General features: G+C 34.0%; 1 protein-coding gene across 1 annotated transcript; it reads left to right on the top strand.

Annotated features, from left to right (window-relative positions):
• The first annotated feature begins 11,447 nt into the window (after positions 1 to 11,447).
• On the top strand, positions 11,448 to 14,878 carry LOC134233389 (uncharacterized). The gene is made up of 6 exons (XM_062715350.1): positions 11,448 to 11,560; positions 11,816 to 11,985; positions 12,370 to 12,533; positions 13,344 to 13,471; positions 14,664 to 14,755; positions 14,840 to 14,878. The coding sequence occupies exons 1-6, from the start codon at positions 11,542 to 11,544 to the stop codon at positions 14,876 to 14,878; spliced, it is 612 nt and encodes a 203-aa protein (XP_062571334.1). The 5' UTR covers positions 11,448 to 11,541.
• Positions 14,879 to 15,198: the final 320 nt, after the last annotated feature.

Genomic DNA, 15,198 nt, shown 5'->3' with positions numbered 1-15,198 from the left:
ACAACTTATGTACTGTTTGCCAAATTTCAACAAATAATATTTGATGTTGTATGATTGACTTTAAGACACATAGCAAATTTGATAGACATCATATCGGGAGTAGTTTACACTGTTTTTAAGAAACGTTTGACAGTAATTAAGCTTGGTACTCTAAGGTCACCCTGTATTTTGAAAAATGAGTAAAAACGACAGCGTGTACAAAAGTCTTAACAATTACTTTAAAATATCACTAATTGTAGTAATCCACGTTTGTTTTATATTTAAACAGATATTGGAACATGAATCTATTGCTTAAAACCATTAAAACAAAATTTACCATAAGATGTACTTGATAAAAACGGCGAAGGTCTGTCAAGAGCAAAGGTATGCAAGAGCACAAAAACAGATTTATATGCAATTTTCTTAAATATTAGTGGTATTATTGTTCAAATTCGTATTCGGGGAGACAGTTTAATATCTGGAGGTGTCTAGAAAGAAGTTTTTTGCAAAGAAATCGAAAGGTTTATCAGAGAAAGGACCCAGAATCAGGAATCCACTACATTGAATTTCTTCATGACAGCGTTTAAACCCGCATGCCCTAAAGAGTAAAGAGGTTTACGGGATAAACAGAAAGTTAATGTTTTTTCACATTAACAATATTTGCCAGATCTTTGACCTTTTGACTTGTTTCTATTTCCAAACTTGAATAAAACACCTTTCAGAAGGAAAAAACAAGTCCAGGAAATCATTGGATCTGCCATTTTCCAGTATACTAAGGGTCATACCCAAAAATGAGTTCTAAAAACAATCAGAAATTGGATAAAAAATGTTACGGACATGTGTTTGAATTAAAATAGATTAATAAGTAAAATCACGAAGACTAAATCATTGAAAAGCGTCGTTTGCTTCTTTCTGAGCCCCAATGACATTATTTATTGAACGCCCCTCGTAGGTACTAAGTAGCTCGATCCATCTGGCCACTTGTCCCTGGGGATCTTTAAAACTCATTAACCATTTTAGGGCACTATGATCGGTGCGAACGATGACTTTATGACCATAAAGATAATGTCGAAAATGTTTGCATGCAAAAACAAGAGCCAGCAATTCCTTTCGGGTGACACAGTATTTTCGTTCACTCTTTGACATTGTTCTACTTGCATATGATATTACTCTAGTTTTGTCGTCTATATTCTGCGACAATACGGCGCCAAGTCCAACTTGACTGGCATCCGTATCAAGTATAAAAGGCAATGCAAAGTTTGGATGTGCCAATATCGGAGCTGTTATCAAACACTTTTTTAGTCTATCAAAGGCATTTTGACAATCAGACGTCCACTTGAACTCTCTTCCTTTTTCTGTTAACCGAAATAAAGGTTTTGCAATGCTAGAAAATCCATCTATAAATCTTCGGTAATAGCTGCATAGGCCTATAAAAGATCGTACTTCACTGACATCAATTGGTACCGGCCATTGCTCCACGACAGCTACTTTCTGGGGATCTGTTTGAACTCCGTCACCAGACACCTTATAGCCAAGAAACAGAACTTCCTTTTTAAACAAAGTGCATTTTGCAGCTTTGAGTTTTAGACCAGCTGACTGTAATTTTGTAAATACCTGTTCTAAGTTTTGAAGCGTTTCATCAAATGTTTTCCCAAAGATAATAATATCATCAATATATACCAAACATATATTGAAATTTAGTCCAGCCAAAACTACTTCCATGAGCCTTTCAAACGTTGCTGGGCTGTTACATAGTCCAAAGGGCATCACGGTAAACTGGAAAAGACCATTTCTGGTTACAAACGCAGTCTTCGGTTTGTCAGGCTCATTCATTTCGACTTGCCAGTAGCCTGAGTGAAGATCTAGGGTGCAAAACCAAGAAGCTCCTTCAAGTCTATCTAGGGAATCATCAATGCGCGGTAAAGGGTAGGCGTCCTTTACCGTTTTACTGTTTAATGACCGATAATCCACGCAGAACCTTTTTGTGCCGTCCTTTTTCTCAACAAGAACAACCCCGGCAGCCCATGGACTGGAGGAGGGTTCTACAATGCCTTTTTCAACCATATTTTTCACTTCCTGATCAACGAACTCGGCAGCATGATGCGGTAACCTTCTGGGAGGTTGCTTGGTGGGTTTTTCTCCTTCGGTCTTGATATAATGCTTTATGAATGATGTTCTTCCAAAGTCATCTTTGCTCTTCGAAAAGATTTCACTGAACTTGATTAGAACATCTTTAACTTTAGTCGCCTGTTCCTTTGACAAATCAGTTTTCGTTTTATCAAATAAATCGTTCAAATGCTCAGGAACGTTCCCTTTGTCCTCTTCAGAAGTAACATTATTAACAATGCCTTCTTTTTCAGGCACAAATACTTCTCTTATTGGGGATGTCAATCCTACTACTGTGTTCTTATAGATTGTCTGAGGCTGACTAGATATGTTCATAAGTCTCACTGCCACTTTCTCAGATGAATTGACAAGCGATCTGGCCACCAAGGCTCTTCCACTATCCTGAAACTTAGCCAAGGGTTCAATCAACAAAGGTATCTGTGGAAGTTTTGGTATGTCCAATACTTGACCCGAACACACCATTTCGCTTTTGGGAGGAATAGATATGGTTTCACATAGACTGACGCGAAAGCAACCGATATTTCCTTGGAGTTCTAATTCATGTTCTACTCCATGAACCTGCATCTTGGTCTTACAAACGTCGACAAGACATTGGTTTGTTTGTAAGAAATCTAATCCTAGAATACCATCTGCTTTGATGTTAGCTATTACTGCCTGGGTTTCAAATTCTTGAGAACCAAGTTTTATGTGGAATAATCCTTTCCCTTGTACATTAAGAGGAGCACCATCAGCACCAACGATTCTCTGTGTAACTGGTGAAAGTCCAATTTTCCCGGTCTTATTTATTTTATCATACAACTGATCTGATAAAATAGTAAGAGTTGCGCCAGTGTCTAACAATAAATTACACCGAGTTCCATTTACCATCGCCTTAATAAACAAACCAGATTCTTGTATGTTTTGGTCAACTTTCAGTGAGGTTGTGCTGGAAACTATTGAACCACTCTTCTTCTGTGAATCTGTATTTTCCTTCAGGTTAGGCGAATTCTTCAAGTCTGTTTTTGGCATCTTAGATTCACCCTGACTGTTTTTTACAAAGCAATCTTTCATCATGTGACCTTTTCTTCCGCAATTGTGGCATTTAAAAGGAAACTTGCCTTGCTTGCTTAAAGAACTTGAAGTGGTGATTGTTTCTTTTGTTGAGACATTAGCAATTTTCTTTTCTAAATCTTTTAGGGAAGCCTGTATTTCATCCCTCAATTGCCTTAGTTCTTCCCTGACCATCGAGTCTTGTTGAGCATCAGGTGACACTTGGTTATTGCTTGTGTTCCTCACATATCCACCGTCTCCTCTTCTCTGGCGCTCTGCTCTACAGAAGGCCTCTATTTCCACGGCAAAGCGTACAGCATCATTTAATGACTTTGGTCGTGATTGCTGAATGCGAAGTCGCATATCAAAATCAGCCAGTGCGTCTACAAATTGATCCTTCGCTATCATCTCCGTAACTTCTCTGGGTGCCGTTGGATAAGCGAGATGTGCCAATCGTCGAATGCTTTCACCAAGTTCTGGCAAAGATTCACTTGGCTTTTGACGTTTTTCTCTAAGCATAGCTCGATAGAGTTCAGTTTGATTTGCAGGTGCGAATCTTGATTCCAATGCGTCACACAGCTCCATATAGGTTCTATTTGCACCTGGTCGCATATTACCAAGGACCGTTTGAGCCTGTCCTCTTAAAGAGGCTGCAAGGTACAAACTTTTCTGTTGTGAGTTCCATGAGTTGATATCGCTACATGCTTCAAAATGGGCTTTATAATCGATCCATGATCCCGACCCATCATATGTTGCAGGTTTCATAATTGTTTTACCGTATGAATATTCCTTGGGCCGTGCATCTGAAACGTTCTTGCTCAAATCAAGAGTAGGTAGATGTCTATATACTGGTTCCTGCAATGGATTCTGGTTGTTTGACCAAGTAACCGTGGAGGAAGTTGATGACGACACCGCACACCTATTATACAAGGGAGGGGTTGGTGTCAAATGTGTCTCGGTGAAAACTGGTTGACTTATTGTACCAAAGCGCCGCAGCTTATTTTCTGTATCCCTATGTAAGGTTCGATCTGTCGTTTCTCTATCTTGGTACAATGTATAACCAGGCTCCGGATATAGCATCTGTCCAAGTGCATGTCCTGTGTTGCTTGGTGTCCTGTAATCTAATTCATCTAAAGTGTTGTCTGGGTTTCTGTACTTAACATCTACTCCGGAATCTGGTACCACTGAAGACTTGGTAATCTGAGGTGTTGAACGTAATTTTTCTATTTCTTCTCTGAGCTTTTCCCTTCTGGCGTCTATAGCACTGAGATAAGCTATCAATTCGTCCTTTCTATCACTCATTTTAGTATTTGTTTTATGTTCCAGATTTTCTCTATTCTTTAATTGCACAGGGTCAACGTACTTGGTAAACTTTACCAAGTCACACACAATACCAAAATTATAATGAACCTAACCTATATACCCGGCAAAATATACTCAATTTCTTAACTTGGTAAAATCAAAATACACCTGATATAATAAAATCAACAAAAAAACAATACTAATTTCCCTACAGAATCAAATTTAATCAAGTTTCTATCCCTTAACCTGCTGCCACCAAAATGTAACGTGTTTATCTGAACAATAGGGTTCTTTATAAGGGATATATGATTTTCCTTGTACTCTGTCTGAGTAAAAATGATTAGGAGATACAATAATTTTCCTTTACTCTTCCTGAGTATAATGATTCTGTATATAATTCAATATTATCCTATCAGAGGCTTTACCGAGGGCTATCTAATTATATGCAAGTGACTGGGTAACTTAATTCACCGCGCTTTCTAGGTAAAAGGGTTCCTATTAATATAGAGAATCAGGCGCCTCGATCTTATTAGACCTACTACCTCCTGACTCTCAAATTAATTCCCCTAATACCCTACCGCTGATGAACTTATCTATTCCTACCCTAGCCTTACGTTTTCCTGTCGTCTTCTATGTGTCTTCTTCGCCGTCTGACTGCGATTATTTGAATCTGCCAATTGCACCGACTTATATACCCTTGGAATAATCTATTTCCAAGGGGTGTCAGGTCATTCCATTCTATAGGGGTGTTATATATACGTTTCTCTTACGTTTCAATATCATCAGTCTCGTTTATAGTCATCATTTCGTAGTTCTCTGGTTGATAAAATGACCTAGTCAGCAAAAACAAGTTATCATTATGTCAAATAAAATCAGACGTTTTCATACTAATTTTTAGTTCATTATTTATACACTGAATTATCAAAGGAATTTTTCCCCAAGGGTAAGGCGAAGAAGACAGCGGTTGTGACCCGTCTGCAGGGATGTTCACTCCTCCATTGCACTTGATCTAATCTCTGATGTTGAGTGAATACTGTTTGTTATTTTTATATATTTCATTTTAAACACGCATATTAAATTCTCTGAACAGCTTTGATGCCAAAAAGTCTAAAAATGTCTTATTCTAGAGTTCTGTGAACTGTCCACTGTAATTAATAGCATTATTTTTAGTTTTCAGTATTGAAACATAGGGGCAATATTATATGGCCCTAACCCCCACGTTTATGACTCGGTTATATTTCTTTTAAAGTTTAAAATTTTCTACACAGATTAAATTTTATAACTTATAGACAATCTGTTCTTGGCTTGGTTTTTCAACATATATTTCTATAATATAAAATTGCAGTAACAGATGCACATAACAGATAATTTTAAAGGGTTTTTCTTTTTATAAATTTATAACTATCGCACATTGAGTACTTAAAAATAAATTAAATAAATCAATAACACTTTTATATAAAGTCTCCACAAAATCTAGTGACTTTAGTTGTGTTTGGAATCTCAATCAAAACATACACTACAGGACAGTTTTAAGAATAGAGGAACTATAACTATTTTTCAAGTAAAAATCAAAGAAAATGCAGAACAATGGATCTGAAAATTAAAGACACGGACAAGTTTCTTTCCTTTTCTTCAATACTGGTCCTCATCCTATGTTTTGTTTGTTTGTTCCCAGAAAAAATAGATGCAGCTTACTTCCCCAATTTTGGTGAGTAGATTTAAGATTTTTATTTTGGAAAAGTTTTTTGTTAAAAGTTTTTGTTAAATGACATTGTTATCAAAAGATTGTTTCTTAGATGTGCAGATACACCATGTTTATCTAAATTCCTAAATTCAAAGTATCATGAATTTTCGAAGCTTAAGATCAAGTCAAACCCTATGATTCATTTCTGGATCTTGTACAAAGCAAGAAATATGAATCTTAATGAAAGTTAGCTCAATATGTTATATGGTTTCATGCTAAAACAACTCACAGTCATGAAGTTAGTACTGGGCATAAGTGGCTCAGTTTCGTTTAAATATTTCGTCTAAATCATGCCACTTTACTTTTACTATCTAAGTTTCTGAACTTGTGTCTCATCCTTTTTGACTCTTTGGTGATAAAATGTATTCAATTCAATCTGTCTCGTTTTAATTTCATTTCAACGGAAATTACTGTTGCAACGACTATTGAAATAATATCCACAATTAATATAGTATTTCAATAATTGGTTTTATGTCAAAAGCGCTTCTAACAATTCGGCCTAAAGACTTTGAAACAAGATAATGACGCTTTTTATATAAATCCTTCTGGACCGTTAGTTTTATACCGACAGATTACTGACAGATCATTAGGTTTACTCCATCAGGACTCATGGGGTGAGTGGTCACTGCAGAGATTTACTTTTCTTCCCACATCTGAAGACTAAAGAGGTCAGTGTTGTTGTGCTCTGCATACTACAGAGGTCTTCGTTGTTGTGCTCCGAAGACTTAAAAAGGTCTGTGTTGCTCTGCTCTAAATACTAAAAACACGCCACCCCCTGCCGATTGAGAGCTGCAAATTTTGTCCTATACTCAGCACTCAGGGCAATTGAGCAGGGAGGGATCTTTTCGTGCCAGCACCTTCTGCGACACGGGACCTTGGTTTACACGGTTTCATCAGAAGGAGGGGTCTCCACGTCCCACAGTGGGATTCGAACATGTGACGTAAGGATCTAGTCCTTACGACCCAAGAGCAGAAGCTCTAACCACTGCGCCACGCGGGCGACTAAGCATGCAGTATATGAAAACGGTTCATCACTGTTCTATGGCCATGAGTGCAGAGTATAAGTTTTTTAAGTAATAAAGCTAAATGTTGACATATCTTGTAATTGGTCATATATAAAATAATCTGTTAAAAATAAATCTGATTCTACAGATAGTAGTCTGAGGTTGATTCTAATGGGATGCTGGAATTCCCTATTGATAAAATCTATGTTGTCTTAAAAAATCTGGTCTTTCAATAATTCATTGTGTTCCTTTATAAACCGACCTGAATTTATGTTCCTTTGAAGCAGGGTTTATTAAATAGGAACCTTAAATGAGAAGAAAATGCTTGCAGTGGCACTGGGAGGAGTATTCATTTCACGTCGATCGGTCACAACTATTGTGTGCTTTTCAAAATGGGTGTGTAATTAAAGAACATTGAACATTAACATTAAACATTGAATTGCATTTGTGCTTACACAATAGTCCCTGGATTTTTGATATGCTTTGCGTAACTTAAAAATGCAAAATTCACTTTTTTTAAAACATAGATTTACCGGATGGGAAATTTTGAATAAAGGGTTTAAGAATTCGTTAGACATATTTGCCGTTTTCCGGAATTTCAAATCATGAATTATCTAGAGATACCAGTGCGAAAATCAATCAATGAAGCATGTATTTCATTTGAATTTCAGTGCTTTCAATAATGTTATTTAGAAAAGCCTAGCTCCGTTTGCACTTGAACATAAAGAACATTAAATGTAAAAATGTAAAAATTCAAAAAAAGTATAATACACTAAAAAGTTTGAAAGGTGAAAATAACGGACATTAATGATATCATGAAGCATTTTCCGAATGAACGAAGACTCCCGTGTACCACGATTTTACCCGTCTGTGTCTAGTATTCATCAGATAAACCAGGGGCGTATTAGGGTTTTTCCCAATTCAGTACGTACAAAAGAAAAATTTAAAAGGTCTTAAAAGATTTATTTATAAAAATGAACTTTAGAGGCGAAGATAGTATCGGAAGACGAGTTCAAAGGAGTATCTCTGATTTTTATCTTTGTGGTTTTTAAATAACCACACATCCTATGAAGATTTTTTTTTAGAAAAAATTAACTGCACTGTGTAAAAATAGAAATGTATATCCGGTTTTGTAAAAGTGTAATAAAACAGATTAACAGATTAAGAATATTACTGAAGCAGTAAACAAGATCCCACTTCCCCTTTTGCAAATCTATTTCTCTGTGGCGTCCTTCGGCTTCGCCTTTTGAAATATTGTTAGTGCTTTTCAGAATCATACATTAAAACTTTACTTTATATGATCTCTTGCCATGTTACATGTAAGTATATTAACAATATTCATACTTTCTTTTTGGGTAGAGAAAATTAAAATAAAAAAAAAGAATTGATTATAATGTGTATTATTGTAGGATTAACAGTTATATTGTCAATTTTAACCAAAAAAAGTCTGGCACTATCTGTCCTGTCTTTAGAAGGTTTCTTCAAGATGCATCAGTAAATGTCATTATCTTAAGGGACAAAAGCTGGAAATCTCAGGATATTTTGAAGTCCTTAAGCCATGGCGCCGTTTCTTAGCTTAGTGCTCATGTCTTTCATTTCAAATGCATATCTTGGCCCCTTAATAAATGACCACTTGATCTGCCCTATGATTTTTCTGTATGCAGTCTGTTCTACATCACCTAGTTGACTTTTCATCTGACTTGATCGCAGTGTGTCAATCTCTGTACTTTGTAACTTCTCCGTGTAATTTGTGTGATCCAGTACTATCCCCTCTTGATCTTGCTTAAGATAGAAACTAATACAATAAAATTGGCTTTGAGCACAATATCCTGCTGAAAATCTCTCTCTAAACTTGCAAATCTGTCTTTCAAAAATATCATTCAAAGCATAAAGAGCATAGAGGAAATCGTCAAAACGAGAACAAATTATTTCAGGTAGCTTTCTACCCTAGCAGAAGAGATATGGGTCAAAACTACACTGCTCAAAGCAAAGTTTGTCAAGTTTTTCTTTGATACATAAGTAAAACTGTCTTTCACCATCTTTTAGTCCATGGAGTTCTTTAAAATAACATATTGTCGAGGGGTCAAATTTTTGAGGTGTGAGGAAAATTTATTGGTTCAATAGGATTTGATTTCGTGGTTGTATGATAGTCCAGTAGTAATATATGTGAAATTTCGTAGTGGATATCAATTCCTGGTCTAATCATACCTTGACAACCACGAAAATTAAACCAACACGAAATTAAGTGATTTCACAGTATTTCATTTTCCATATTATTCAAGCAGGTAAGATTTTCTTTGGCGTTTGAAGATAAACATCTCTGTCAAGTTTTTTCCCTTTCAAAGGCCGGCTTTATATCTGCAGTTTTGACATCCCATAAATTACTTGCTGTTTGGGTAAAAGGCCGCCCTATCCATCTTGTTGGACTGTCTCTAGGGATGCCATATTTATCTTCAAACCTTCGATCTGCAAGTCTTCCTTTTACTTGTCCTTATTTTGAAGTACTAGTAACATCCCATCAACAGTAGATATACATCCTTCCTCCTTCCATTGCATTTGTTTGTTCTTGATGTTGTGTTTCCGTAGTTTGAAAATCTGCTATTTTCTGTAACCGGTTGCACTCGGACAATATTTCACCATGACGAACAAAAACAATTTTGCCATTTGAAAAACAACTCTTTGGCAAATTACCCGTGACCGTCATTAAAAGAAACGAAACTTTATTTAAGACTCTGACATAAAACCGTTATTCCCCATTTCTGGAAATAATAACAAAGTTTCTGGAACCTTGGAACAGGGAAGTCACCAAGAAATTTGGAAATATGCTTTGGTTGTTTTGAAGAGTCTCATCTGTTCATTCTTTCCCCTTCCTCGACAAAAAATTTGTTGCTTATCATTCTAGTGTATCCAATTCATCAGTGCGTTCTTTGTTTTCTGCAAGAAATGTTGGTTAAAGTTACATGTAGACTGGTTCGGTTGGAACATTTCCTTCACAAGTTCCATCTTTGATTTTTTAAAGCGATTTCTTCGCTTCCTTCCGTAAGGTTTCTATGTTCTCAATATTCATTCCTATCAAGACGATCATTCTTTCTTCTTTGCTTATCAATGATCTTCTGAGTATTTTACTAACAAAATCTATGGAGGCAGCTTCATATTTTTCTTTCAATATTTCTGTATTTTGCATCCAAAATGGAGATGTATTCACTGTTCAGTGATGAACTATCCATTAGACCTTATATTTTCAAACTCTGCTTATGTTTTAAAGCTGTCTGTCAAGTCATCTTTTTGTAGTCAGTTTGTCAAAAATTAAATTAATGTTTTCAAACACGCATTATTATTATTTTTTTTAGATCCTCCAATTTTAGATAATCAAATATTATTCTCGTATCTTGCACTAATCATTTTCATGAAGAGAAAGGGCAATAACAGCACCTTGTTCATTTTCGTATAGCTCTGACTTCTTTCCATGCTAAGTCCGTTATTTTTTATTTAAGGGTTGTAAAGAGGGGGTGCTTATTTTTCACATTTTCTCAGTTCGCTTAGGTTAATTTTTTTATTTTGACATTCACCAAGTTATTCTTATTAAAAGTCACACACTTGCTTACACAATTGTTGGCATTTATGATACCAGATTTTCTTTCATACTTGCTCTGCTACCATTGTTAGACATGAACTTTTTCAGCTTCCACACTAAAACTAAACTTTAGAAGATGAAGAGCACCCTCTTGGAGAGATAAGTTAAATATATACTAGAGTCACTTCTCTTGCCATAATGCATACTTAAACTGTTTACTATCACGTAAAAATACAAGCTAGGCACTGAGAAAAAATTCAAACCTCAGATGTGAATTGATTATTTGTACAATTTTTCTTTTTTCAGGTTATGTGGGTTGCTATAACTATACCAATCATATGGACAGATTCATGAATTTCAGTGCAATTGTCAGTGACTCAACCTCTGTACATAGCTGCATTCAAATTTGTCTTAAGAAATATGACAATAAATATGCAGGACTAATGGTAAGTATTTTATGTCCTAAATTCTAGCCTATATGAATATGGCGTCTACATATAATCCTTTTTAAAATTCAATTAATAATAAATTGTTATTAATCAATACCTTACCGTTCAGTAAATAACTCTAACATGTATGCTTTATTCTTCAACCTTCTCCAAAACATGGCTAAAATATTGCTGAATCGGCGTTAAACAATAAACAATCAGTCAATCAATATTCTCCACCCACAGGAAGGTAGATGTTTTTGTGGTGATGACTATAATCAGACCTTTGCGACATCCGAAAAACACTGCCATTTCTCATGTTCAGACAATAGAAAATGTGGAGGATACGGAAAAATGACAATCTACAACACTGGTAATTATAATATCATATTCAACAAAAACAAGGAATTTCCGAGATCATTAATTTTGATAATATTTTCTATAGAAACATTTTAGTGTTATTTGTAGATCAGCATACTTTTAATTGAGCTAAACCATCCAAAATATGATAGGCCTACTTGCTCAATGATAACACATACAATTTAAGCCTCAATAAATATTTTATTGTGCCTCATCAGCGCATATATTACTCGTGATTTTCATTAAAAGAAACAACAACTTTATTTAGACTATGACGTAAAACCACTATTCTTTATTCCTGGAAATAATACGAAGTTTCTGGAAGTTTGGAACAGAAACGTCACCATGAAATTTGGAAATATGTTTACTGGATTCGTCATGAGGAGTCCGGCAATTGATTGGTGGAATCGGGACAAGCTGTTCCACAAACCGGAATATGTGAATAAATATTCATTGTTTTTTTAAACAGACTTAAGAGTCATCGTATTGAAAATGAAGCTACTGCTGATAAAATAATAAATACATAAATAGATAAATATATAAATATTGTAAAAGAACAAATATTCCTGGGAGATTAAATTTCGTTAATCTCTTTGTTAACAACTATTAACGAAATCAAACCCCACACGAAATTTATATAACTTTATAATTTACACGGTGACTTTCAAAACAACGAAATTATTTTTGATGACAAATCAACGAAATTTTATCTCCAACGAAACATGAAAAAATGTGCACTACAGTAAATGAATAAATTTAATAAGTATAAATAACATAGGTTAATACTTTTACCTTAACAATTCATATCTTTGTATTTTTTAGGTTTCTATGATGGCATTAAATCAGCATGGACAACTTCTTTGGGCAATAGATTTCTTTACCAATGATACAAACGCAAATATTGTAAACTGGATGACAAAGGATCATGTTCTACCGAACGAGTTTATCAATTCATCAACAAAAGAAAAATTGAAAATTTCTATTAAGTAAACCGGATTTCTATTTCGTTGCATAATAGATAAAAACGTCAATGTTTATTCAAAGAGTTTAGTCATGGAACTTCTCCCTTTAAATCATTATTTATGCATCACATCTACAAACATTGTCTAATACTTCTATGGAATTATTATGTTTTGGGTGAAGAATTGGTAAATTTGTAATAGAAAATGTAATAGGTAACTTCTAGTCTTCAAAATAAGAGAAGAAGATTCGGCTTGGGCTTTATTGTACCCTAAAATATTTCATGTTCTTAAAAATGTATTACATTGGCTTTATCATGAGTTGAATAGATGAATACTAAGTATGATAAATCTTTCATAATTATGGTACAAAGGAGGACAATTCTAATATTCGAGGTCATTAATTTGGTGTATTTTTAATTTTTATGCAGAAAAGCCTCAAAATTACTCATTTGTGAGCTTATTTTCCTATAGAAAATAGTGTCTGCCACCATCGCCCATTCATTTTTGAATATACAGTGTACTGTGTAAACTGCTTTGAAAATTCATATATCTCAAAAACTTTGTGGGCGATGCATGCAGTGTATGTTTTCTGAAAGAAAATTTCACTTAAAATTTATTTCTTCTGCAACTATTAAAGAAAAAACGGGAAATTGCACAAGTCCATGACGTCACCATTAGCATTTAAAAGGTCATATTGAAACATATTTCATATAAAGAGAATGAATTAAAAGAAAAGAAAAGAAAATTAATTAAATAAAATCTACAAAGTAATAAATTATATTCAATAAAAATATATTGATCATAATTAATACCATTTTTTAAAATAATTTACAGGCCTAAGAAAAAACAAATTTTGATAAGTGATAAAACAAAAAGTGATCATGTGTGGTTTTATCACGGAGATGTTAACAACGACAAAGCATATGTAACTGTTGTTTCTCCAAAACAGAATGCCCTACGAGGTATGTAGATTCCCTTTTCAATAAAATTTTATCAGGTATTAAAAAATGTTTAGAATTAAAATTACGTATTTAAATGTAAATTTAAATTACAAATAATAAGAATTTAAAATAATGATAATAATAATATTTACAATAAAAATAATAAAAAAAACAAGAACGAGAGGCTCGTGGACCACAACACTCACCTGAATGTCTTTAGCACTATTGTACTCTACTGGATTTCACCCTTATAGTACTTACTATGGTCCCACCCTAAACTTTTGAACAATTTAGTTTCTACACTTCATTAAAAAGCTTCCACGTAAGTTCTAATTTTCTGGCATAATGGTTCTTGAGAAGATATTTTAAGATTCTTCCTATTCTTTCAATGAAAAGCGGTGATTTCTTATTGTGACCCCACCCTATACCCGGGGGCCATGATGGGAGCAATTTATAATCTACACTACCCAAGGATGCTCCCATTTAAGTTTTAGTTTTTTTTCTGGTCCAGCGGTTCTTGAGAAAAATAAGTATTGAAAGATTTTTCCTGTATATTTCAATTTTAAACATTGATTCCCTATTGTAGCCAAAGTGTGTTGAACAATTTAGAATCTACACAGCACAAGGGTGCTGTCATAGAAGTGTTTGTTGTTCTGGTCCAGTGGTTTTTGGGAGAAAGATTTTGAATTTTTTCCTATTTATTTCAATGCAAATCTTGGCCCTGCTCCACCCCCGAGGCCATGATTTTAACAATTTAGGTTCTACACTAGCTAGGGAAGCTTCCCAATAAGTTTTTTTTTCTGGCCAAGTGGTTCTTTTTTCTTTTCTTCTAACTTTCCAAGCTTAACTTGAATTCGATACTGACAAACGTGACAGAATTATTTTTTTCTTTTTAAAAATAAACTTAAAATAAGTCTTTCTGTAGAAAGTATTACTCAACAATTTATTGTTTATAAAATATTTATAACATAATAAATATGTTTCAGGATCTCATTTTTTGGAATTTTTGCATTACCATATCTTTGATAATATACTGGAACAAAGTAACACAATAATAAAATCTCACAGAATAAATATGAGTTTGTAAAAACCTTGCAGAAGAGGGTAAAAAAAAAGAATGGTAATTTGAACTTTCGACAGAGATGTAATTGAGTCCTTTGATTATAAAAGTGAATAATATGACATCTGTACGTATTTTTTTTTGCATGTCTAGTCTTCTACAATAAAATGATTGATGATAAAAGTAAATATATTGTGTGTAGCTGGGATCAAAAGAAAGAAAAATGTTTTCTAACTTTAGTGAAGGTGAGTTTTTTTTTATTCACATATCAAACTTCTTTCTTCTGCTGATTTTTATTGAAAACTATATCTGATTGCTTTTTTAAAAAGACAATTATTCCAGTTATAATGACTGACTGGTTGGTTTAGTTCTCAAGAAGGTATCAGATAACAGAAGTAATATGAATATATTTTTTTTAAAAACTGGTTTTATTAAATTTCATTTGAATCATTTCCCTATTCCAGGTTATATTGCTTTTCTTTAAAAAAAAAACAACGAAAGATTAAAAACTGTCACTTTTTTTTTAAATGAGAATGACTAATTGAGAAGTTTGCCTTTTCAATATTTTGTCCAAGAAATTAAATTTCTTTTTTTTAAACTGTTAGAAACATTCGAGATCTGTATTTACAATATTTGCAGTGATAATAAGTCTATCCAGACCTTAGACAATCTGTCAGAATTTGGAGGT

Source organism: Saccostrea cucullata, unplaced genomic scaffold, assembly GCF_032062105.1.
Source record: "Saccostrea cucullata isolate Sc308-1 unplaced genomic scaffold, CSIRO_AGI_Scuc_v1 ctg1382, whole genome shotgun sequence".
NCBI lineage: Eukaryota > Metazoa > Mollusca > Bivalvia > Ostreida > Ostreidae > Saccostrea > Saccostrea cuccullata.
Note: the sequence above shows the minus strand (reverse complement) of the source record. Positions and strands in the feature narration are given on the sequence as shown.